We start from the raw sequence: 25,750 nt of genomic DNA, 5'->3' as shown, positions 1-25,750 counted from the left end.
GTCTGTATTAAGGGGCCCTACCACGAGGCCATTGCCCTTACTACATTGTCTTCGATTTCACTCACCACCGATGTATTTGCACTAAACAAATACGTGGAGCGAATTTAGATATAGTCACCATTATCCAGACAAATCAAGTTTAGATGCTGAACATTTAACTCCTTTTAGTAATAGTGACTGGAATATCGTTACGGAAAAATGTCATTTTGTCCAAATTAATTGAACTAGAATGTGGAACAAGCGAACATGTATCCTTCAGGTCAAATCTTTTTCAAACTTCAAAACTTACCAATATGTTAGTTAAGTAAACAGGTTATGGCCGTTTTTGGTGATTGTCTTTCTTTTTTAATTTTCACTTACTAACGGTAACTTTTTCTGCTGTTTGCTCTCAAAGCTTTTTGTAATAACGATCGATAAAGACAGCCCTACGGTTTTTTCGACGTTTCTAATTTGCCTTTCGTCAGGGTCAAAGACACATAAATAAGGTCTCAATCCGCATTTGGTATTTGATTATTTCGTGTACCTAATTGATAATCCGCCTACAAAGACCGCTCGCTAGAGTCGTCTAATAAGACGTATTCCTACAACGTGCTTAAGGCTCATTGAAAAACGGTAATCTTTAAAAAGTTAAAGCTTATGTCCGAAGAATCAATAGTCCTTCTTGGACACAATGTGGCAGATGCAAACATCTAGTTAGTTCGAGGCATGCTTTTTAATTTTACAATGGGTACTGACAGTTCGATGCCAAAGGCTCGTGGCCTCCAGATTGAACACAAAAAGCTTTACAAATAAACTTGAGTTAGAAAAGGCAAGAAGTTAATTAATGACTTCTTATTCTAGTCATCAATAAATAAAGCTTTTTCTTGATAGCAGTCGTTAAGAGCTCGCGGCAGTAACGTGTTAATGAGGTCCGTCCTTTGTATCCGCCGTTGTCGGCTGTACTCGGTTGTCACCAAATAAACCAATACGGCTTTACCAATTGGCCTTGTTGACGCTGTTTGCAGTCGAGGATAAAGAAAAAAAAGCCGGTTTGTCTCCTTGTGTTGTTGACGAATTGCGGAAGGTTTTTGAACCCCGAGTCAACGTCCGGTGGGGCAGCAGCAAACGTTGCGATACTAACTCAGAACTGAGCTATGTCTTCGTTAAAATGAAGCAAAGATTTAGTGAAGTAGAGGCAAAAAGATCATTATGGCTTTCTAACTCCCACCAATCAGGATTAAGGTGTCAATGACGTGTGATAAACGAAACTTCTTTGAATAATCGGTGAACATTCTGGTGCAGATTCGCAAATGTATTCAGGCTGTATAGATAGCGATCGAATATATCTATTGAACATTGCGGAAGTCATGCGGAAACTACGTATCGTGAGCGTAGTACCAGTATGCTCATCTGGTTAGATCTGAATACTGTTTGGTACTGCTTTTCTAATGAAAAATAATTTTCATAGGCCTTCTTCGGAGTAACCTTTTTCTCGATCAGTTTCTCAGTCAAAGCAAATATGGTACTTGAAAATGAATGCTAGTTAGAAATAATGTTAGCATACTGCTTGTTGACAATAAGTGTACCTTCATAGAAATTTAACAGACCGAAAATTGTTTCTTTATGAATTTGATTCGTCCATTTCGGCAACACAACGCCACCATCGGCTGTCAAATTGATATTTGCATTGGCTACCCGTATAAACTTCGCCCATCATCGCAAAGCTTTTTACGCTCATACAAAGATCAAGGGTTAAGGGTAGGTTTTCTTCATAGTAGCGGCCGCAGGACATTTTTTTCATTTCGCTTTCTTTCTTTATACCGATGCGCAGAATACTAGTAACGCCGCCGGCGGAGGCCAGCTAATGTGCTGTGTTGTTGAAGGGTTTTTGAGTTATAGCGGCCGTGGTGCCGGTAGCGACCTCACAGCAAGAAAAGTCCGCTAAACGTTCAGATTGAAAAAAGTGAATCTTCCCTCCCTCGAAGTTTCGAGGATCACCCAGAGTTCTCCAGATCTCTCGCAATATTGCCCGGAGTCACTGCCACAGCGAACACATTGTCGTAGCATATTGTCGACATTACTACAATCCTCTGATGTTGTGCATCATGTTGTATTTGCTATAACGAGCACAAAATAACAACAAGAGATGACGCGGAAGACATTGGCGGCCCGATTCATCCTTTTGTTGTCATAACCGTCTAGTGCAATATGTTCTGGCCGATTTTCGATTCTTTGTGATCTCTACAGTAGGGGTGCATTGGGGGCAACAAACAAAAAGGAAGTTTTCGTTCGTAAGGGCTCAAAACATCTGCGTCCGTTAGAACATTGCTGTTACACACATTACCCGAAAAACGAAACACAGATAGATACTACTATAGGAATCAAGAGGTTTAGGATGACTAAACGCCCTTATAGATATTTCGGAAATTAGGAATGATGTGTGTAGTTTTGTTGCCTTTTTTCTTTCTATATAGGAACACGTATAAATGGAGAGAGGATGCCTCGAACTTTTTAATTGGTTAAGATATGCCAAAATGCTTAGGGTACTTCGAATGCTCCACTTCTAGTATGTGGACATATTTGACTCAAGTAATCAGGTCTGATAATCATCACGGTGATAATTCTGGTATATGGAAGGCTGACTGATTGAAAATTCGTTGATTTGAATTCTACTATATGTTTCATTCAAATCAGAGCATACTGATAAAAAGTGAAGTAAATACAGGAACATTTTATAATAAAAATTTAGCGATAACAGCTGTCCTAAAAACGAAGATAGCGATTTTGCAGCAGAGGCACCTCGCAGTTCGGGAGAGGACTTGATTGCACAACTCAGTGGCTAGTTATTACCCTGCAAAGTTGCGTGACACACACATTAGTTAAATCAAATTAACAGACATTTTATTGCTCAGTCATAGAAAAAAATTGGTATAAGATTATTCTACAAGGCCTTAGTAATATAATGAATTTCCAAGGTTAGTAGTTCTACTCGCAGTGGAAGAAAATTTGTTTATTCATACAGAGCATGGGGACCTGTCCAGATAATGATGGTAAAGTTAAGCAGCGCTATACATAGGTGCAGGTATTTTTGGAAAAGCTATATATTCTTTAAGTGAAAGCTTCTTACGTGTTGGAACGTTAAGTCAAGTAACAATCTTGGTGCAGCTTTTGATGCCACTCGGCGAGTGGCGTACGTGGCGCCACCTGTGGCCAAAAATAGAACTAGAAACGCGTCATTTCTTGAGGAGCGGGTGGATATTAGCTGACCTAATTAACATTAAACACATTTTATCCCTAGCGGACCCAAGGCTTTACACAACACAACCTATATAATAAAAAAGACATCTCAAAAAAAATTATCAATGAAAAAATTTAATTCAATAGTACCAATGCTCAACATTTTTATATTGGAATACTTATTTTTATACACCTTAAATTAAACTACAGAAGGGAAGATTTTTTAGCATTTTTCAAGCTCGTTTTACATAATATATTTACCTGGTTACAAATAATGCACCCAGCGATGCTCTTAACATAGTTTAATACGTAATGTAGCACTAGGCTATATCTCTGTAGAGACACAATGTAGAAATTACGGGTTTTTAGGAGAGACATATAATTAACATTTGTGTTTTCATTGTACTCATGGGCTTGATGCACCCATAATAAATCGATCTCATGTTTCACATATGGTTGCTATTTTGTAAATATCTCCATTATAATGATTTTAGTTCATACGTTGTTTTAGGACGGTAGAATGTGGGATACGTTAGCTTTTGTGATCTATCATTACTATTAACTACAGAACATAGAGTTAGAAGCTACAATCAATACATGCTATAGTGGGAAAGTATGGCGCTGTTTACTTAGTCTTTCCTTGGGACGAGATGTGAGTCTACTGCTATTAAAGCTGGCATAGTCAGTAACTTGAAAGTCGAATTTTCCCTTCGGGAAGCACGAAAGATACACTTAGAACCACTTCAGGACTGCTGCTATTGTCCTTCAATTTTTCACTTCGATGGAAGTTTATGATGTCTGTTTACTGCCTTCAATAGGAAATACACCCTAAAATTACTTTTTTATTGCGTTTTTCGGGATAAGTAAAACGGCACTTCATAACAGACTGTTTTGTCACCAGGCGACCAAAGACAGAAATAAAAGGAGTCAGAGTCAATTGTTGTCATTCACGTGCATTGTCGTGATTCTAGCTGCATATCGTCGTCTAGAATAAGATGGATTGTCACGTGGTTTCGAGAAATAAACATTGTGCTTTCCGTTACCAGTAACAATCGCGGCTTACGAATATTATAAATTACTAACTAAACTAAATTCCATAGTGTGTTTTACATTAGTGCGAGTTGTTACCACAATAGAAAAGATATCGTAGAACAAAAAATTTTGTCAATTATAAGCTGCTAACGTCTAGAGAAAAAGCAGTTGTAAAAGGTAAGTACAACGTTCGAAAAAGGACCACAGGCGAAAACGACAGTCCTCCACAGTAAATAGGTGAATAGTGATTTGCTGCCCGATGGGTTATCAATGCGATGAAGCGCATATTAAGGAATCTCGGCTGGGAAGCTTCCCCTCACCCGACCGATTCTCTAGACGGGCTAAACATGTATCTGTGGAAATGCAGCTTATATCTAAAAACTGAATGCAAGCCTGAGCTTTCGCATGCAGTCTATTAGGTAAAAAAAAAAGCTAGAGCAAGGTGAAAGCACATAGTTGAAACCGATTCACGTGCTTTCCTTTCCTTCATTCCAACTGTCTGTGTATTTAATAAATTATGGAAAGTCGAACTTTTATTTATTAAAATTGCAACCAGTGAAAATCGATTGCGCTCATAGGAAATTACACGGCGTAACGCGCTGTTTTTAACTATGTGACGACTTTCTAGTGGTTTCTTAGGTCGGTTCACGTTGACCTGTTTTCGTTAGTTAGAAACAGACTATCGCTCTGCGGTCACTTCCGTGTTGAATCTCGGCTAGTCTTGGTCGCATGCCTGACTATATTTGACCCGCCCGTCGCTGTAGGGAAGCCCACAATGTACGTTAGTGACGGCCAACTAAACATGCGCATCATCGATACAACTCGGGTATCTATTCGTCGACCTTTGCGGCCGCCCAGATTCCAATAAGAAGCCGAATTTACTGTCTCCGTTCGCTGTTAAATCTTCAACTGCTGCTGCCGGACCTGCTGCCTGCGGCATGAAACACTAGGGCGCCGCCTTCAAAGCCGCGGGTAGGAAACGGCCCAGCCTGTATCTCGAATAACCTAGCATAAGTTGAAGTTCTGTGTGAGCTAAATATAAGTTTCCACCGTGAAGGCTTAGCGTACGTGAAAAAGGGGATTTCACCTCGAACGGCCGCGTCGTTACAGAGACTACGAACCATCTTGTTAAGGAGCTCATGCCGAAGCCAAAAACATAGCGTCTGCGATATCGATGCATTCATGACTGGTGTTCAAGCACCGTCAAATGTGATCTTTTAATTCAGATAAAAATAAAACATCTGATGAAAATTCAGACAGCCTAAATATGTGCGCATCTTCGAAGGGTGGATCAGAGATCTGAAGTGCTTTGACATACTCAAACGAGTACCTGCACCATTCGAGTCCAGCGGTTTCGTATTTTAGTATCCGCGTGGACATCGCGCAGAAGAGAAGAATTATTCGTTTGGTACTTGTACGTATTTGTATTTACTCAAAAACGTTACGACGTATGCTATATCAGGTGCACTCTACAATAGCTTCTGATAGATAAGTAGCAAGCATTACATTGGCGTGTGTCCTAGAATAACAATCATTTATTCATACAGGAACGCTTCGAGACGGAAGAAAATATTGTCTTCAACTTTCAAGAGGTAACACAACATCGAAGCGTTGTCTGTTTTCAATAGTGTCTCCGTTTCTTTTAACTTGAGGCAATAAAACGTTTTATTTGAGAAAGCTAGCCTTAGCGCATCTTCACACAGCCAGATGTACAACGTCGCGCCAGTAAATAGTTTCCATCGACTGACTGACAACCCATACGGCAAAGATTGAAGAATATACAACGTATCGCTTCCTCTACACTTTTACCGATTGGGTGCCTACCGCCAGCAACGTTCAACGATCATTTTGTAGTCAATGATTTACTATATATCTACCTACAGTAACCACCAATTCATCACTAGGGCTATCATAATGGTAACACAACAAAAAACAAGCACCCCCCAGTGTGAGCACCCGACCCAGAATTCGGTCATAAAGAATGCCGGTAGGGTGATAATGGTCTGGGTGATGCTGAGCGATCATTCGCTTCTACTCGTTTTCTGAAATCTTGAAGGGAGCGAATCAGATATTAGTACGTACGCTCACGGGTTGTGCAGTTGCCGGCCAATGTCTAGTAGCATTTTTATCAAGTTAGCATTTTAGGAAGCTTAGTTCTCAATAAAGTGGCTAAAATTTTATCATATTGCATCACTGTGCTCAATACACAGGTTCCTTGCTGATACTTGTAAAAGTAACTGGGTTAGAAGTATGATACGTTTAGATTATTGCGGTTTCTAATATTGCTAAGAGCTGTATTACTGTTTGATAGCACAACAATAAGAATCGTTGAATCAAAAAACGTTTATTCAACGTATGTTTAATAAACGTTTTTTGATTCAATTTGAAAAGCGAGAAAGATGCCGTCTGTTTACACAGTTACACAGTGTTCTTAAGGTAGACAAGCGGGACTTTACTGTTTAGAGTAACTTTCAAGATATTTAGATTTTACTTTAGAAATTTTACTTTAGGCTTAAAATAATACACTGTACGCAAATCCGTATTCTATCCGTATATTATCTATTTGTTAAAAAAACTATCTATTAAAAGATCATTTTTATCGTTTGGAGCATCAGGTGTTAGTTACTCTTCCATGGGGTCAAGTGGTCTTCTGAGCACCCGTTCTATGTTATTAGATTTATGGCGCTGAAATGGTCATGCATTGTCCACAAATGTGCAGACATTTGTAACAATCCATATCTGTTGTCCGGCTTCGTGGCTGTAAAAACAACACGAACGTGCTGGCTTACCTGCATATTATGTAAAAATGAAACTGAGTATAAGCACTTGAGCCTTTTTGGCTGACGCCTATAGAGTAATCGGCTCCACCGTATGAGTAAAGCAAAGCAAATCGCTTTGTTTTCCATCTATAGAAGACAGTTCGTAATGACGTAAGGCCACATCGGCCTAATTCAGGTAGAACAATACTAAACAAACAAGCCTGAATTCAAAGCACGTCGAACACACATTCTAATCAAATTTCAATAATTTGACCTTTTTAAAGAATAATGGCCTCAGCTAGTATCTGAAAGCAAATTTCTGTTCATTAGTATGTACCTATACACAAAACTACACGCGATAAACGCCGGAACCATATCAATTCATATTGTTGTTCTCTATGAAAAATCGTGCTGAGTTGTACACAAAAGTCGTAATCCAAAAAATTCTACGAATGGAAAAACGGCCCACGTAGACTTGACTTACTATACCTGCATGTATGTGAACGAATATGCAGCCCTAAGCTGTTCAAAAGCCTCGTCATGAACTCATGTAAATGTTTTCAATAAGGCTGTATGACTACAATTTACACGTAGGACACTCATGCGGTAGCTGAAGGCATGACATTTAGACTCTGTCTTTGAATCTACGCGTGAAGAGTCCCTATACTTATGAGTTCAAAAATTCGTAGTGATCCTTATTTCCACACGCCCACTTATGGGGCCTGCATTTAGACCAAAAAAGCCGACCAAAGCAGAGATACGAGCTCAAATGCAGCCGTCTATTACGGTCTTAGCGAAAGCGACCAACGGATGAGGCCGCCACACAGAATTCATATCATCACGTCGTCGATTGCCGCCTAATGGTGCATTAACAATGATTTAGTAGTTGGCACTACCTTATAGCCGTTGTGGCTCGAGCCATCGTCATTGGATCGTGGCCCGGTTGAAGAACATCGCGTTATTAGAAGACGAATTGCGTAACACCGATACATAACAACCACAATGGCAGCAATAATAGCAACAATAAAAGCAACATCGTAAACATCAACATCTGATCGAAAAAGGAGCCAAAAATTGCTCGACAGTTATTCAGCTACAATCTCGCCGGCAGCTGGCGAATCCCTAAGTAGGTAAGACTTCGACGTTCGATGAATCTGACGAGACGGTACTTAACGAAAGCAGAGTTATTGGCTGATTAGCAAACTAGCTGACCCACAGCGAAGTCAAATACACCTGCCTCGTGAAATAACCGTTCCCCAGTTGAGTTAGTATGTGGAACTTATGTTTTCTTTTTTTATCTAACGTTACAATTAGAGAGGCTCTACGGAAGAAACTACCTAGCATATCGGCCAACGTAAAGCCTCACAGTTCTACAAAAACAGGTGTACCTATTCACAAAAGCTCAGGTTATGCACATACGTATCGTACGGAGGACAGTCTTGTGTTTTTATGCTTCAACCTAGCAAAAACTTTAATTATGTTGATTACACAACAACGTCGCCTTTAGAATATTACCTAATAAAGAATTTAAGCTCTTTTTTTGATGATTTAACTAGTACTACCTTTCCATTGAGTCGTAGTTTTTGTTTGAAGTCACCGACAGAATGGACCATTTGTTGTGCTCTTCCAAACTGTGTTCATGAACGATATCCTCCTCCTTAAATAAAGGCTTTTTTGAATTAATATGCTACATATAATCGCCACCTATTACGCAGCTTTGTTATCATGTCTGTGTCCTAGATAACTGGCTGCCTCGGTGCTTATTAATAGCTCTTCCCAACCAACGGATTGGCTTAAACGTAATAGAAAAGCTTAATTTGGGTATGCAGAGGGGCCAATAAAAAAATCCCCTGTGACCGAGTCCTGGCTCTAAATACCTACGATTTGTCCTTGAAAGCGGTCGATAACCGTATAGTACGCATATACGTTTAACGAAATGAATATGCAGTTTTCGCGCCACTGAATTAATGCACGCTACGGTTAGTTTAATTAGTGTAGAATAAAATATAAACCTGACTTCGTCCATACCACTGAAATATAGTGTTTCAGAAAAGAACAGAATATAAGTAGAGTTTATGGACATTTGTTTAGCCAACAGATTGAAGTTTTGGAAAATAGTTTGAGATATTATTTTAAATATACCAGTGATTTTACCGAGCATAAAGGTCTTGCAGTTTGATAAGTTTGGGAAGGTTAACACCCGTCTCCATGATGGTGTAACACATAACGTGTTTTCCTGCTTCACTGACAGGACACGTGGCGTTCCACGCGTCGTTTCGTGGTAGGAACCAGCCGTGCAATCGAAGACCTAACGGATCGTGCGTAAAACATTTAGAACAGCTGTTTTCAACAACAACAATTATTTGGCTTTTAGTGCTAATTTCAGTTGCTTGTTCACTGCAAAGTTTGACAAATGCACAGCTGGCCACTAAGAATCGAGATGGCTTAGTAGGTAACGTATTTTTGTGCGAATCATAGGGACGCGTGATGGTCTCAGTTGGAACGCGGGAATAGACACATCTTATATCGTGCTGGAAGTCAGCCGTCTAACGGCGGTGCCTAACGTGAAATTCAAAACATTTAAATTAACGGAGGTGTATGATATCTTAAACAATAGATAACGATTGATTAAAGATATGGTATCTATATTCATACGAAGAATTATGGCTGCTTCTAATGTTTGCAACAATTAACGGGGCAAAACATATTTTGAAATGAGCACCGCTTATAAAGCGCAAATTCTGAGGACAAGCAACAACTTCGAAGTACCTTTGCATATAAAACTCTATGCCATTAGGTATGCTGTTGCCCGAGAAAAGTTTAGTCTTGTTGTGTATGCGAAGTACTTCCTGGAATCAAAACTGGGTCACTCAGCCACTGGTACTTGTCCGTGAGACGAGCGGTGATGATGCTTAGCCGGAGGAAGGAAGGATTATACCGAGTTAACCTAGACGTTAGAACTCAGATCTTGCAGTCTCTTTATTACCATTACTTCATTACAAACTAGTTTTTGTAAACCGGGACCTAGGCAAGGAATTGATCGGCTTTTTAGTTATCGAGTAGATTCCGGTTGAACCTATAATAACTTAAACATTATCCACAAATTTTGGAAGCCAGTGTTACACGAATGCAGTTAGCTAAGCAGATTTCGTGAGTTTTATAAGCTAAGGACTACGGACACGCGCTAGGGGTGCTTTCTGAAGTCCGCACTTTTCCTCAGTGTAAACAACTCGTGTTTTCTTCACTTTTTTTTTTATAACGGATATCAATATATTATACAGATGTATACTTGCAGCATAATATACGAAACCTTCATTAGAAATGAAAGATAAAAATCGCAAAATGTGGATCACTTTACATCGAATTGAGTTGCTTTGCGAGTAGTATGGGGCATTTCGTATCAGTCGTAACTGTTTTAGTGTTGTGCGATACGGGCACAATGACGAAAGGCATAAAAACCACGCTGCGCATTCGGACTTACATGCACACATCCTGTGTTCTCAAACAATCACTTCTATTTATTTAATTTTGAACAGTAACTTGGCAATAACTATATAGCTATTGCAGTGATTAATAATTTATTAAATTAACTCTTTTCAAGTCGATAATTGCGTCCAAAGGAACAAGACGATACCGAATGCAATGCCATATGAATCACCGAAACGTGATAGCTATTACAATATATATATATAACATAGATACTTTATTTGAAATATGTCTTATTACGTTTCTAAACTATTTAAACGATCTTGACGTATAAGGGCATAGTTGCGCTAGACTGAAATCGCAGTTTTTCAAAGAGTAGTTCCAAAGCCAGTTGCAATGGACGTGAGCAAGAGGACCGCACCGATGTCTTGCCAACCCAACAATGAACAAGATGACCAAATTTTTTGTGTGGGGGGCGGAAGGATGCGCTCCAGGTGTATTGGTTTTCGCAGAAAGACAAGTGAGAACATGGCAGCTATTCGTAGTACTCTTGCACAGTTGAAGTATGGATTTTTTGCCTGATGCTCAATTAGTCGACATCGCGGTATAGATAAGGAGCTGAAAGGCTAACTTTTATTAGCGTCATTTGGTTGACCGTGTTGCGCCTGGAAGAAAGACCTTGAGAATGCGCAAGAATCTTGTTAGTCCAATACTAAGCGGCCGCAGTGCCTTTTTTGTCCCTAACAAAATTCGAGATATCAAGAGTAAAGATATATAGGCACCATGACAGTTACTATGCTTCGTCGACGTCGCGGCCAATCCGGGTAACGTGGCCAGCTATTGACTACAGCCTCAGCAGCAGATGTAAACTGATCCACAAACGGCGGTTTCGAAGCGTTTTGTGGTGCCCATTATCAACGAAGCAGCCTCAAGGCTAAAACTACTCTGCTGGTCATGAGATTTGATAGCACGGTTGACGTTCCTGGCTATCTACTCTTGAAAGGTCTGTTGTACAGAATCGTAGGGAATAAAACAGAAGTATTTCAGGTTTGTAAATGGACTTTTATTATGGAAAACTTATTGTCATTAAAATAAGGTATAGCCTTGAGTGCTTCTAAAAATTCTAACGGGTAGTATATTCAATAGAACCAAGATTATCTATGTCGGTAGTCCATTGACACAATTGATTCAACTATTGACTGCGGTACTGTCGTTGCATCTGTAAACGAGTCCCATAATTTGCAATTCTATGTATGCTATGTACTAAATACACGTAAGTCGGCAATCGGTAATGTGGCTCGCTAGCTATTTTATATTCACGCTCAACGAAAGGTAACGGTCGAACTGTGCCCTATTCATCGCAACAGATAGTCTTCTCAAGGAGCCATCTACTGCTTTTTATCAGCTATTATGACTACGTTGAATCGCGTTCTCCTTTATTTCGGAGCTCTATTTTCATGTGATTAGCAACCCTGTCCACCCTTCTGCAATGATTGGGCGCTGGAATTTTGACTGATTTTAACTAGAGAGCAATGTATCATAAGTGCAGACCTTGTTTAAAAAAAAACAAACGCAGATATTGCGCTAATTCTACATATAATTGATAGCTGATACAGTATTGCTCATGATCAAATACAATAATTAACTAATATCTGCAGAGTTTTTGTCGTTGAATTAACCGCAAATAAATATAAACCAATTGGTCCATTTAAAAAAATCCTTTATTCAAGGTGAGTTGCTGACGAGACTGTTCGTATCCGTCGGTTCACGCTGCGTGTACATCTTTTTAAGCTGTTTTTAAGCTTTTCTGCCGTTGTTGACTTCCCTTATTGTTACCTACTTACATTATATACACACTATTTTTTATAAACTTGTCTTTTAATTCGCAGTTTCTGCTGAGCATAATCTATGATTACCCGGCTATTTTACTGCAGTTGTCGCTTGCTTGTATATGATATTGTCAAACATGTATAAGGATTTTGTGTTCGTAACGAAAAGCTTACATTGGCTCTCTCGTCGTTATCGGTTTGTATTTATTTATTTCTCTTTAACAGCTCATCTGATTTCAAGCTTTGACATTACTTAAAGAAATTTCCTGCTCTACATAGAAACGAAGTCGCTAGTGGGAAGGGATCTTGAGTGTTAATCTTCAGTTCGACCGTCGCTTTCCTTATCGTTATTCTATTTTTCAATTCGTTTGTGTATTTTTACCTTTGTTTCTAGTTAATATTGTTCCACCTATTATGATCATAAAAATGTTCATAATTATTATTCTGTTTACCGTAACTACATTCGTAATCGCTTCATATTCGGTTTATTCTTGCTTTAAATTGTACACAGGTTTAGTTTGGTTGGCAACAAACCCACAATAAAGCCTGAAGCTTAAATCTTCGTTACATATATGTGTTACATTAGCGATATTCACACACCACGATCAGTCGTTATCACAAGCACGTGGCGTGCCCGAAAAGATCAAAGGAGCCTTGCACTGAAGCTGAAGAGAAAACAAAATGCAATTTCTACTTATTGGTATTGATCTATAAGGTACTCATCCCGCCCGGTTTTGCCATCCACCACGTTGCTTGAGTTTACGTTTGTAACAGTAACAAACTGACTCTGATAACGACTTCGACTTTTTTTAATCAAATGATATAGACACTCCTCTTTCTTGCGATCAAAGTCTCACAAATATTACACGCATGCACTTTTTGACATACACACATCGTACATACATCACACACACGCACAGACCCACACACACACAGCGTTGTATTATCGTGTACATATATACTGTCCGAATGGTTGATACGGGGTTCCGAATATGGAAAATGCTATTCTATCATTTTTTCACAGGCATAACGCCTGCAGATGAAGAGAAGGCTAACAAACCATAAACCATGGTGCCATCCGCGCATATTACTATATGGTTTATTACTCGTATAAAGAGCATCTGGCGTCTTTTTGATCTCGTAAACTATTGGACAGCAATGGTGACAATAATAGCGAACCGATCATGATACAATTTTCTCTAATAACGTACTACTATTTCATTGCCTCCTGTAGTATCTGTACCCAGAAGCCGCCATTGTTAGCATAATATTTTGTCATTCCGACTTGAAGAAACCACTGTTGCTAATTTCTTCATTGACTAATTTTCTTCTCAGTTAGTCATTTCATTCTTTTAATAAATTATGTAAGGTAGCCGACTAAAATATGGTAATAATCTTATCAGCATTTTTGTTGTCGTAATTAGATTAATCATTTTTTATATTTTCAAAAAAATAAAGCTTCAACTCCACCTTTCTTTTTTCCTTCTCTAATCCATTCAACACATGTGTATATATGCTTTTTAAACTACATACTTTTTTCGGCCTTCTCGTTCCGTCTGCTCCGTTTTGCTGTTAAAATCGAGTCGGCTTCAAACCGACGTTAAGGAACTCACAACAGCACATTTCATGGTTTGCCTTTTCTTATATATAAGTTGTCTGTTTTTCTCAATATACAATCTCATATTCGTTCTTAATATTTTGTTCTTAATAATTCTAGCATAACTCGTTTGCTACTGAAGAGCAAGGCTTTTATAACGTATTGGTGCGTTTGATGCTACGATGAACGCTTAGCGCTTGGTTTAGTACGCCTATACATGATCGTAAGCATCTACGCTAAGGACAACTCTATAATCAGTGGTCTTTAACCCTAGAGTATAAACAGCCGGCCAGTTGTAGGCTGTTCTTTCCTCGAACTCCGCTCTCCATTGGCATCTTTTTGCATCAAATTATTAACTGAATGTTAACTGATGACAACGGCAATTTCTTCCTGTCATTTGAGTCGTCGAGCCATACAGTGTACAACTATTGTTTCGTAGACCATTAGACACATCGGCAATGCGAGAGGAAGAATTATCCACTTGTATCAAGTAATTAGGTCACTTTTCGTTGCTTGTCGCCGCTTTGTAAAGGCTCAAATGTACTGTCGTTTGTTCCTGATGCCGTATGCCATGATAGAGTAATTCACAGATAAATGGCGCACCTCACATTTTCCCTCGTCATGCTAGTCATTAGCGTGATATTATCCCTCTAGAGTTAGTTCGATCCTCCAGGTTGTTGTTATGCTACTTAGCTCGATTTCCTATTATTACGTTTGTGTTTCTGAAAGAATAACACCGGTGCATACTGACCGTTGCGCACTGCTTCGTGTCCTACTTCTCGAATTCCTATCGTTTTAGTTACATATTTTTCTTTCGTGGGTTGTTTCGGCTGTCTATTAGTCACCTCTTCCATATTTTTGATGACGTCTTCTGCCGTGCTTCTGCATTCTCATCTGCAAAACCTCCACTGCTAAATCTATGCAGAGACAAAGAGATCACGCGTATCGTGTCTACCTGACGCGCCCTTACTGCCAAGCAATCCGTTCCATTATTCCTTTCGTTTGTTACCGGCATTCTGTTGTTGCTCCATAACCCTTTTGTTATTCTCCATTGTAGTGTCTGATCACTTGCATGTCCCGATGCGTCATCCTTCTCGCCGACTCCTGGCACTTCCTTTTTTCTCACTTTGATTTATGCCACTTATGCTACACTGCTGTGTCTGATGTACAGATTCAATAAGGTACGGACTCCCTTCTCATTACGAGAGTCCACTGGACATTTGCAGGAGATGGCGGAAAGAAGTCTGCCGTTTGGGGACTGATTGGTTGTACCTAACTCCAATAAACAAGTGACGAAATTCCTTCTGATTTCTGCTTGGCCTGCAGCGACCTATTCTTGAAAAGCTAATTAGGGTCTGTCCGTCCGTTCCCTTTATCATGTGTAAACCCTATTTTAGGCTCACGTCTAGATTCCGGCATATCATTTAGATAATAACAGTATTAGTTGTTACTATATGACTTGTCAGGCGATACAGCATTTGCTGCCGTGAAAAAGGCAAGTGTGTTTCAGGGTTACCATATGTCAAGCTCTATCTGCCTCGCGCTTTCACCTTGCTCTCAAAATAGTCTGATGTTTTTATGCATTGACATGTCCTAATGTGTCAGGCTGTAGAGAGGCCACGGTCGAATTTGACCCTCCAGGTACGTTTACATGTGATACCTGCAAAACAAGACGAATAAAATTTAGTGTCCTCTTTCACTAACCTCATTTAAAACGTCCGCTACAAAATAATATTGAAAAAAAAACACGTAAACAGACCGTAAATGTTTTTTTAAGAATACTTAGCACTTGTATACAGATTACATGATATAATGGTTGTGCATTTCTGTGAATTAAAGGCCGACCCATAAAAGATCCGCTTTTTCTTATTGTACACTATTTACACATAGGCAACTTTAGCGCCATACATAAGTGTGGTCTCACGCATGAAGAAAACTTAATACTCATTTCAAACTTCATGAAAGTGATTAAGCAGAAGAAGAATACGCCATATTGTCGACACCCACGTATTACCTGCGGACGATCGTTTGGATTTAATTAAAACTATCTATACAACGACGATTAAACTATTGGTAGCTATTGATATGGTACTAGTAGTTTCTAACTATTAGCACCGTGCAGAAAAACTGATCTGAACTGTTCATTTGGTCAGTCCTTTAATCACAACGTCCATGAAAAATTAACTTTTACAACACAACAAGTAATATCACACTTGTATGTTTACATTGTATCTTTAATATTCCGTAGACATACCTTGAGTGTACAGTAGTAGATAGCTCGCAGGAATAGGACGACGAACAAGAGAAAGCATATAATGTAGGCGACAAGCCAAGCCTTCTGTCCACCCGCTACCTGAAAATTTTAGAGATAGAAATATCGGTCAATGCTAGTGAATTTGTATGCGGTTTACGAAATTATCTAGTATGGTCGTAACTATAGTAACGTTGGGGAGCAAATACAAAAGGTACACTGACGACAGACAATGAAGACGACCTGATACAATACTTGAATCAACATTGATTTCGGTTCAAAGAGTACAGGATGACTGCTTGTGATATTAATTTTGTTTCAATGCTCTGCTTATACCTTATATGTTGCTGCTGTGAGGGCAATCCCCACAACGGCCGATAAAAGCGAAAGAATGAAAAAGACGAGGCCACGACTTCGGGCAAATTCTGCTCCAACCGATGTCACCTAAACAATGTTATTATCCACAAACAAACCCAAAAAACGAACATTTAGGTATTGCCAGATAGTGGTCTGCGAATGGGTAACCCATTGCAGAAGGTCCAGGTCAATGTAGATAATTTACCCATCTCTTCGTTATGATGTTTAGTTTCAATACTCAATTCAAGAATAATGAACCATTAACCCATCATTATAAATCGCTATCTTAAATAAAGACATCGCCACATTATTCCTTAAATTAACAAGTCATATCATTTTTGGTATATGCGGCCGCTCTTTTAGACTTATATTTGAGCGTATATATATTTGAGCAATAATATTATTTTTAATAAGCAACCCAGTCAAGATAGGTAATGAACACCTCTCTGACCTGAAGAGCCTTTATAACATTTTATCGTACTGATGACTAATTAACGCTGATAAACCATATCATCATACAGGTAAATATTTAGAGAAGCTGAGATACGGCGTTCTGAAAACCAGTATTGTTGTTTGGCTTGACACGTACCTTGCGACAGCTGGGGCATCGTGCCAAGGCGTTGCTAAACGTATTGAACATAAAAGCTTGCCCACAATACCCGCACGATACAGAACACAGGCCGGGTAAAGAGTAGCCCGGGAACGAATTCGGTAACGGCGCCAGGTAGAGAACACGACCACAATCGCTTCTGGGACACGAAACCCTCTGCGCGGTGGCCTTACAGATGAGCAAACATCGACACGTGCAACGAATGTACTTCTTGCCTGGAGGAGCTGAACGTATAGGCTGAACGTGGAATCGTATGTTGCACACGACCGGACGAAGCAAACCCCACGCCATATCAATGGCAAAAAAGTACAAAGAGAAAGCGGTCACAAATTATTAACCATTTAAATAACGCAATAAATGTACGCAAAGGAAGAAGCTGGTTGGGCAAAATGCACGCAGCTCAATATATAAAGTTATCCATGAAGAAAAATTATTGATATGTATGCACCAGTATAAGACTTAAGTAATCTAAATAAATTCAAAACCAATAGAGACGGAATCATATGATTCATGTGAATTATGGTTGTGACGAAAATTATACTAATGGCTAGCTAATACGCTTGTTTTCAAGCTTATCACTTCATGAAGTGAAAACCGTACAAACCCGCTTACGGAAATTAATAATATTATTGAGCATGTTTTGTAACAGTTGGCGAAAATTATATTTAAAATTTTCATAACGATACATAAAATTTCCTATTATATCGTGTGCTATCCAGAGTATTTCATATAATTACCACAATCAGTGCGATACCATTCTAAAATGTTTATAATACATTGAAATATTGCTACACGCGTGTTATTTGAACATCACAAACTTCACTAAGATCGTTCCAAAGTACTTTAATAAATGAAGATCGAGCGAAACCCATCCGGATTGTTTTTTTATAGAAATACCGGTAATTCCAAACACTGCCTCATTATAAGAGAGTTAACGATTTAGTTAAAACACAAACTAATTATTAACGCTTGGCAGCCACGCTTCGCCTCATTCTCCAATACCCATCTATGGCAACAGCCAAAAAAAAAGTTGCAGTTGTGATTCATCACTACAACTCTGTTAGCTGCTGGAGAAATTATTTCCACTGGTTACTGCCGATAAGTGATCCATGGATACTCTACCGTGCTTTCGTTACATTTGGCGCATTTTACCACCGGTGAGTCCATACGATCTGTCAAATCGATTGTCTCCCCACAAACCTGCAACAAATTATTATATAATACAACATCACTATTCAGCCCAAAAGATGAAGCTAGTTAAAATCCATAGTTTTGAATGGCTTCCAAGTTATTGCTTAAGGTGACAAAAGAACAACGTAAGTTTTCTCAGACTGGAATGCCAAGAAAAGCCATCCAAAGTCTCTAGACTTATAAACGCTAAAATCTGTCCGCATTATTACTTCCGTTAAACACATACTATCCATGGCCCTGTATACGTTTATTCAAACACTGAACTGTGAGGTAAGCTTACGCTGAAACCCAAAAACATTCTTCAAGTAAGGAGCGGGACGCAACGGTTGCAAGGCCAGCAAACTACGGTAAGTTTCTAAAGCAGTATTTAAAAGGGCAGATCAAAAACGCTATTTAAATATTGAACCTCAAGTGTTCAGTATGCAAAACTCAACCCACTAACTTGAAAAATAAAAAAAAAATTCCATTTATTATATACGATAAAAATACCAGCTCTATAACATAAATATACCAATGTACCTTGCAGGGTATCTTCGACCCATATGGAGGCGATTGTGGCATTAACGCGGGCGGCAGCTCGACTTGAGCAATATTTTCTTCGTACCGACGATTACTAGCACTGGGCCCAGCACGATCACCACCTACAAAGGCATCATTAAAGTTTAAACGGATAACTGTCTTTGAGGATTTATCTATTAGCGAAGAGACAGGTAATGGGTCTAGTAACATCTGAGGATCCAACAACGAGATGCATAACAAACACGTGTTTGTTTTTAATGCACCTATATCAAACCTTATTAATGCAACCACTCAAGAATAAAAAAAACCGATCGTTGTTTTTACAACCACCGCTACTATAAACGAATACGATAATCGCCTATTCGAAATCTCATATCAGGTTTTGTCACCAGTCCAGCATCCACTTTTTTCGGAACCCAAATTACGGTATGAAGTACTGACGCCATCACAAGCTATTCTTTCTGTCGAATACGAAAAATATTGAGTAGGCCTATACTCTACGATACCCATTTTTAGTAGAAGGTTGGTCAAATTTCTTCAGACTATCCAAATGGCATCAGAAATAAGCTTATATTAAGGTCTTAACTTACCATTGCGAGTTTGTTCGGATATGTAGCTGGTGTTCTTGCTGGTGGGCCCACTAGTCGATTGATTGTTGGGCCCTAAAAGAGGTTGTCTTTCCTCCTGAGGCATGATGATGTTTTATAAATGCACAAGGATGCCGCTTCACAAGCGACTTCCAAGTCGACTACCTTTGACAAAGGCTACTGCTGTCTTATCACGTTTTTTTGATGATGGCTCAGTAAATCGAGACGGGTTAATCTGAAACATGCCACCCATAGAAAGCCAAAGATATTAATACATTACTTTTATCTTGCTTTACAATGTACTTGGCGGCATTCAAAGTGTACCAAATCTGCCCGGCTTGTATTTCACGATTTACATATTTAAGCCAGTGGCATCGATATATCAATTATAGCATTCTGAATAACGCGTAAAAAACGTTACGCAATTTTATAGTAGCTTAATCCCCTTAATGACTTTACCCTGTCAAAATATTTTTCCCCTTTTATTCTTACTTGACCCCCTTTATTCTATTCTGTGTGAAAACATAGACGACTCTGCAGTAGTAATAATCTAGCAAGTGTCGTCGCCATATTACGAGGTAAAAGTGTTGTAAACATAACGGCCAGTACAGTAAACAGAATACGAGATTTGCTTTTATATAAACAGAGACCCCGTTTACTGTTTGAGGAATTCTTATTAAACTCTAGGGTAGAACGCGCGCTGGGATCGGTTAACGGTTAAAAATGGTACGATTCCACTGGACTTCACTAAAGACTCCGTTACTTCATTGATTTTTCAAAATTTAAATGAAATAGTAAAATAAACTACGACAACTGTATGATCGTGCATTCATATCGATATCATCCAACCAAATAAGTACTGAACCTAAAAATCATATACACTACGTGTGGAACCTTTTCTATTGGCAACAATTAGGAGCTGACGATTTTCATCCTTTTTCAACTTTCTATAAATAAAAAGGTCACTTAACCTTTTTTTTTTTTTCTCTCTCTCTCTTTTGCATATAAACGAACAGTGGTACCAGTACTATTGGTACTCTTCACTTCGTAAATTTGCCTTGTAAAAGGAAAGATCGAAATTGATGTTTTATCATTGAGAATTGTGATGTTTTTTGAGCCAATGCCAGAGTTTAATGATAGTAAAAGTTAGCTGTGCCTTGCCTTAATATGTCCATCTTATTTGGTACCAGATCTACCGCGACGACCCTGCCGCAAGCTCTGAATCAATTACTGACTGATCTATGTATATATAGGTATTTAGCATAATTCTAGATAGCTTCCCAATCATTGTAAGGTTCGGGCTGAAGTGTGAAAAAAAAACGAACGATTCCTATGCCATAGGAGCACTAATATCTTTGAAGAAAACGCAAAGCTAAGTTCGAAATCCCAGTGCGTTTCTCCAAGCGCATGTCATCCTAAAGCAAGCTGCAGCAATACGTCATGAATTCTTTCTTGGACACAGGGATGACACATTGTTCATGTCATCATCCACAATCATGGCAGACCTATCTATATAAATATAGAAATCTATATAATTCAAGACGAAAAGAATTTGAGATGCGGTAAGTCTTAACTATTAAAAAATTAACTGGTCGAGAAAACTTTCCAATCTAGAGGTAAAATATTTGAGCTTCAGACCAAGCATACAGGTTACTCATTTTATGAGACGACCTATCGTAAAATATTCATAACCTTTATTTCAGGCTAGCCGATTTTCTGTTACGAACTATGTAAAGCCTAACAAGAACATCACTTTTTTTTCTGCAGCGTACTTCGAAACAATTAAATTTTACTATTTTCCCAAGAATAGGTTGAGTTTTGTGTCAGTTCGTAAGTATCAGCCGGATGAATTCTGTTGCTCCTTTGGAACGAAACAAATCGCAAGAGTACTTGGGAAAAACCATACAGGGAACAGAACAAAAGAAGTGATAAAAATAATCGCAATCTATAAATGCTGCAGTAAATTTGTACCGAGCAATAAATAAGTTGGCCCGCCTTTTCCCCGAACGACGCTTAATTTCAAACGTGTAACCAACTGTAGGTTCTGCCTCGTATTGAATTTACGCGTATATCGACTCGCGTACAAATACCAATATCGAGGGCACATTAAATCTACTTCTATGAACTGCCCAATACCTATTCCAATCTCAAGTGACAAAGTAGGTTATATTCCCCTTGACCCATGAAATCGTTTAGATTGAGCTACATTGCTTACTCAGTAGCCATCATAAATAATCGACAAGATCATAGTCTTAACAATATTTGGCCGACAAAGCGAGAAAATGGCTACGTTCTGTACACTTGGCGCACACCTATCTACTTCGGGGCAACCCTACTATCCTGTCACCATTTTGCAAGCACGTTTTAGCGATATTACACTTTTCGAAAGAAATATATTTCCTACATATTTAACATTGTCTATATCTGCTAGGATAATTAACTGCTTCTTCTAAGCACATACATTTCGACACTCGGGCTGAATTTGTTTACTAATCTAGCTAGCCAATTCGTTTACAAAAGCGTTCTTACTAGGCTTCAATAAGTCTACAAGAGAACAACGCACAACAGACAACAACATTGTAATTCTTTATGTTTGTTATTTATCTTTCGTGGCCACCAACACGAAAACGATTATAAATGCCAACAGCGAGCTCAGTAAAACACTACAGCGGCAGCAATCAATCATTTTTTGTTGCCATGTCGAATCGGTAAGACCTTTGATGAGCAGCATCGCTCTACCAACAACTAATTTTGCCCAACGCAGACAACAACCCCGGAGACGCACGCACACGCAAACGACAGTGCACCTAATTTAAAAACTATTCATAAGCACGTTTACGTTTCGTGCATGGGTTGTTGTTATTGTGATATGAGATAGCTCGAAACCCGCTGTTACCAGCCAAATGACTAATCCCAAACGGTCCACGAGTGGTTTGGAGAGCACATTGTTCGAAATTGACGTTTGCTTTTCGTAGCTTGTCGTTATAAAACCTAAGTACAGGTGGAAGCCGGCTATAATGTAGATAAGATAGTTATAACAACTGTACCATTACCATAGGTTTAATTAGTTAGATGAGAATTTCCAACTCGATATTAGGTTTGGGACTACTTGGCTGATTTCGTTTGCGATATTACAAGACCATACTTGTGCATGCCGCGATCTGCCGTTGGATAATTGTTACAACTTTTATTACTGGATTGTTGTTGCTTCTATGACCAGCGTGCAAATAGAAAATCCCAAAGGGAAGCTGTTGCGGCTTTATTTTGCGGCAAGAAGCACCAATACAAGCTAACAATAACAACCTAATAGAAACAAAGTGGGCGAAATTGGCGCTGATGAAAACTATGACGACACCATCAGACGAATGAAACGTGCAAACGTTTATGAACGCCTATGATTCTGTACGTTGTGTGTTTCTCGTTTTGGAAAGACTGAAGGTAGCTCCGGGATGTTAAGGAGCTGAGTCAATCGTATATTCGTCTACTAGCGGCTAGCGAGCGAGTCCGGGGACACCGACACGATGAAGCCACTACCGACGACGACGACGACGACGATGACGACGACGACGACGACGACGACGACGACACGATATTTGGCAAGTGCTCGGTGAACAGAACTCTCACAGCTCTAAAGGACGATCCACATTTCGTATAATCCTCCTCTACAAAGGACAAGCAAGATTCGTTCGCTAAAGTGTTTCAGTCGTGTTACGATGAAATAGCCGTGCCACAAACATTAGCCGAGCAGGAATGTCGTCACATTCATAAACAAATTTAAATACACCTGAAGCCAGATAACGCCGCAATCTATTGACTACATCTGCTGAAAGCGAATGAAGGGTGCTGTTTGAAATGAAGTGATTAAGTTTTCACGCACGCAAAACAAATGTCATCCATAGCTTCCAACTTCACTAGATACGATACGATACGATACGACACGACAGCAAATCATAGATGTACTGAACATGCTACAGCGAAAGGCCTGCTCCTAACCTTGACAATCCCTGATTTCTTCGGAGACCCTCTAGTCGGCAGACATTACCGACAACAGGAAACAGTACAGATTTCTGACCATAAACACTACTTGATCACTACTGCTAGCACATCATTCCTGTTCTCTTCATGCACTCTCGACATCTGTAGACCTGATCACTATCCTACCAAACTGGTTCGGCTGTCCTTTGCCAGTGGGTACCGTTTGACACTAAACTAGAAAAACCTAGCACTAATAACAAAAAAAACTCATCGGGCAACGCACAGTAACCAAAAACAACACTATCTCCATTGCGGTCTATGTTTATTATGGCCTACGTTTACACCGCTTCCTTAGTCACTCCGTAATTTCTGCCGAGCTCCCATCATCATCAGCGTCGTCGTCAGCGAAAAACAGCACCAGGCGGCCACAATCCAGTTAGCAGCGATCAAGCATTCAGCCAGCGTTAGCCAAGCATCCCCCCAACGACGACAACAGCGACTGGCTCACTAAATAAATGAACTGGACATTGCCACTACGACAACCATAACCGCTGTTGCCGATGGTAGTGGCGCTTTTAGCGGGCGTCGAATACGAGTTCGCCGCTGTGCTGTCAAGGCCATTGACAAGTTTCGTATCAGCAAACAGCACCAGTTACAACGAAGGAAACACAATGACTTGCCGACAACCTCAGCAAATTTTTGAACGGCAATAAATACCGGTTGCGACTAGCATACATTTTAGGTTTGGTTAAGTGGCCTCGATTATATGGAACTGGCGTAAAGGACAACCTCGGCAATAGCTGCTAAACTATCTGTCCCCAATTGATAAATCGTCAAACATGATAAAATGCAATGATAGACATAAGCGCCTGTACGCAAATGATACCGTGAGTTAATACACAATGTCAATCAGCTTTTGGCTGACAGTGGTCGCGGGCAGTCTGTCCTTGTCAAGCCACAACACACAAGATATCTTTAAATGCGGACTACTCGCACGTTAATTGGATAGTAAAGAAACGCTTTGGTCATAACTTGCGACTTTTCAAAACTTTCCGATCACAGCTGCATAGGTGACTGCTGACAGACGCCGCTATGTTCCTGCAGAAGTACTTCAATTAACTGATGACTCGCTCGTTTCTGCTAGAGCTGTTATACTACTGTACTCTTACCGGATAGGTACTAATAGGAGCTGATAGTTGTCGATGTTTTCGACACAGCCTGGATCCAGCAGCGGTGGGCTGGGAATTTATATGCTTAGGAGTGATGATAGAAATCGACGCTGCTATTATGTTGGATTGGACTCCTGCTGTTAATCGATTGGTTGTTGTCTGCAGCCTGTCGTCGGTAGGTCGGTTTGGTCGCGGTACTGGGCAGAGTAGACTGCTTTGATTGAGGGTGATGTCAACCGATCTACGGCAACTGCCACCTCTAACTCACAGCTGATGCGCTTTGACAATAGTGTGGACCCTACTTGCACATATACAACACGACTCTCTGATGCTGAGAAAATCAGTTTAAAGAATTTTCTTTCCCACACTTATTCACCGCACTGTGTCTATCTGTTTGCGAGCTAACAGCATTAGCAGCAGCTCTGTGTACAGCGGCAGACCAACACCAGCCGATATACAGCAGCAGCAGCAGCAGCAGCAACAGCAACAGCAGCAGCAGCAGCACAGCTCCTCTTCGCCTGCCTGTCTGCCCGTAGACCAGACCACACGCTGTAATCAGCGCTCCCCTTCGAGACAGCCAGCCACTGTTTACAGTTGCTGGTCGCCACCAGACGGCGCCACGTGGGCACGTAGTTTACCAGATGACTAAATAGCTATACTTGTCTGCTCCAAGATTCGCGCGCGGATAGTCCTCGCATGAAAGGAATAATCGTTTTAGATTTTACGTTCAGTAGTGCCATTATTATGCATTATCTCAGAAAGCCAGTGCCCGGTACGAAACGATGAGTGCCGACTATCTATTATGAGCCTAGAACGCTACGCTAGTGAACGATATGAATGACAACCTAAGCAAAACAAAATAATTAGAAACAACAAAACAGAACAAAATATGTCCAGATCTTATAAACAGAATTATTAAAAAATCGTTAGATCCAAACACGCTACGAGTACGCCCCTATCATTTGACCTCGTGGTCGGAGCTGCTATGATTGGAATACGCATGTAAACGTTTCGAGCTTCATGTTTGGTACTATTCTTATGCAGCACTGCGTCCAAACCATGGTTGTTCCAGGACAAAACGAAGCGTACTTATCTATCACTTCCAACTTTTTAAAAAAATGCAGGCCAGGCTTAGCGGCTAAGATATCTATCTTGCACTGTAAAACTCTCATCCACCTAGGCCTGGATTTGGCGTTCGTGGGCCTTGGTTCGGAACTCAGTTCAATATTACT

At 39.8% G+C, this 25,750-nt stretch overlaps 1 protein-coding gene and 2 long non-coding RNA genes across 5 annotated transcripts in view; 1 reads left to right on the top strand and 2 right to left on the bottom strand.

The window, feature by feature from the left end:
- Positions 1-8,588, bottom strand: part of LOC111272308 (uncharacterized) — a 29,104-nt gene extending 20,516 nt beyond the window's left edge. The window contains exon 1 of the long non-coding RNA XR_015315696.1: positions 8,570-8,588. This is a non-coding gene — a long non-coding RNA (uncharacterized LOC111272308). The remainder of the gene's footprint in view (positions 1-8,569) is intronic.
- The window catches only part of LOC111272309 (uncharacterized), a 31,213-nt gene extending 14,210 nt beyond the window's left edge, over positions 1-17,003 (top strand). Inside the window, exon 5 of the long non-coding RNA XR_015315697.1 lies at positions 16,989-17,003. This is a non-coding gene — a long non-coding RNA (uncharacterized LOC111272309). The remainder of the gene's footprint in view (positions 1-16,988) is intronic.
- LOC111272307 (type I phosphatidylinositol 4,5-bisphosphate 4-phosphatase-B) lies at positions 12,137-25,550 on the bottom strand. 3 transcript variants are annotated; one of them, XM_022853696.2, is made up of 8 exons: positions 23,368-25,550; positions 19,378-19,609; positions 18,788-18,909; positions 18,200-18,277; positions 17,057-17,314; positions 16,447-16,554; positions 16,114-16,212; positions 12,137-15,519 (listed from the first exon to the last, which is right to left on the bottom strand). In XM_022853696.2, the coding sequence occupies exons 2-8, from the start codon at positions 19,478-19,480 to the stop codon at positions 15,436-15,438; spliced, it is 852 nt and encodes a 283-aa protein (XP_022709431.1). In that variant the 5' UTR covers positions 19,481-19,609; positions 23,368-25,550; the 3' UTR covers positions 12,137-15,435. The 3 variants fall into 3 exon arrangements, with proteins under 3 accessions (XP_022709431.1, XP_022709433.1, XP_022709432.1); XM_022853698.2 differs by having other exon boundaries at positions 23,633-25,550; XM_022853697.2 differs by having other exon boundaries at positions 24,519-25,549.
- Between the last annotated feature and the right edge of the window lie 200 nt (positions 25,551-25,750).

This window comes from Varroa jacobsoni, unplaced genomic scaffold, assembly GCF_002532875.2.
Source record: "Varroa jacobsoni isolate VJ856 unplaced genomic scaffold, vjacob_1.0 contig01959, whole genome shotgun sequence".
NCBI lineage: Eukaryota > Metazoa > Arthropoda > Arachnida > Mesostigmata > Varroidae > Varroa > Varroa jacobsoni.
This window is presented reverse-complemented; position numbering and strand designations above follow the sequence as displayed.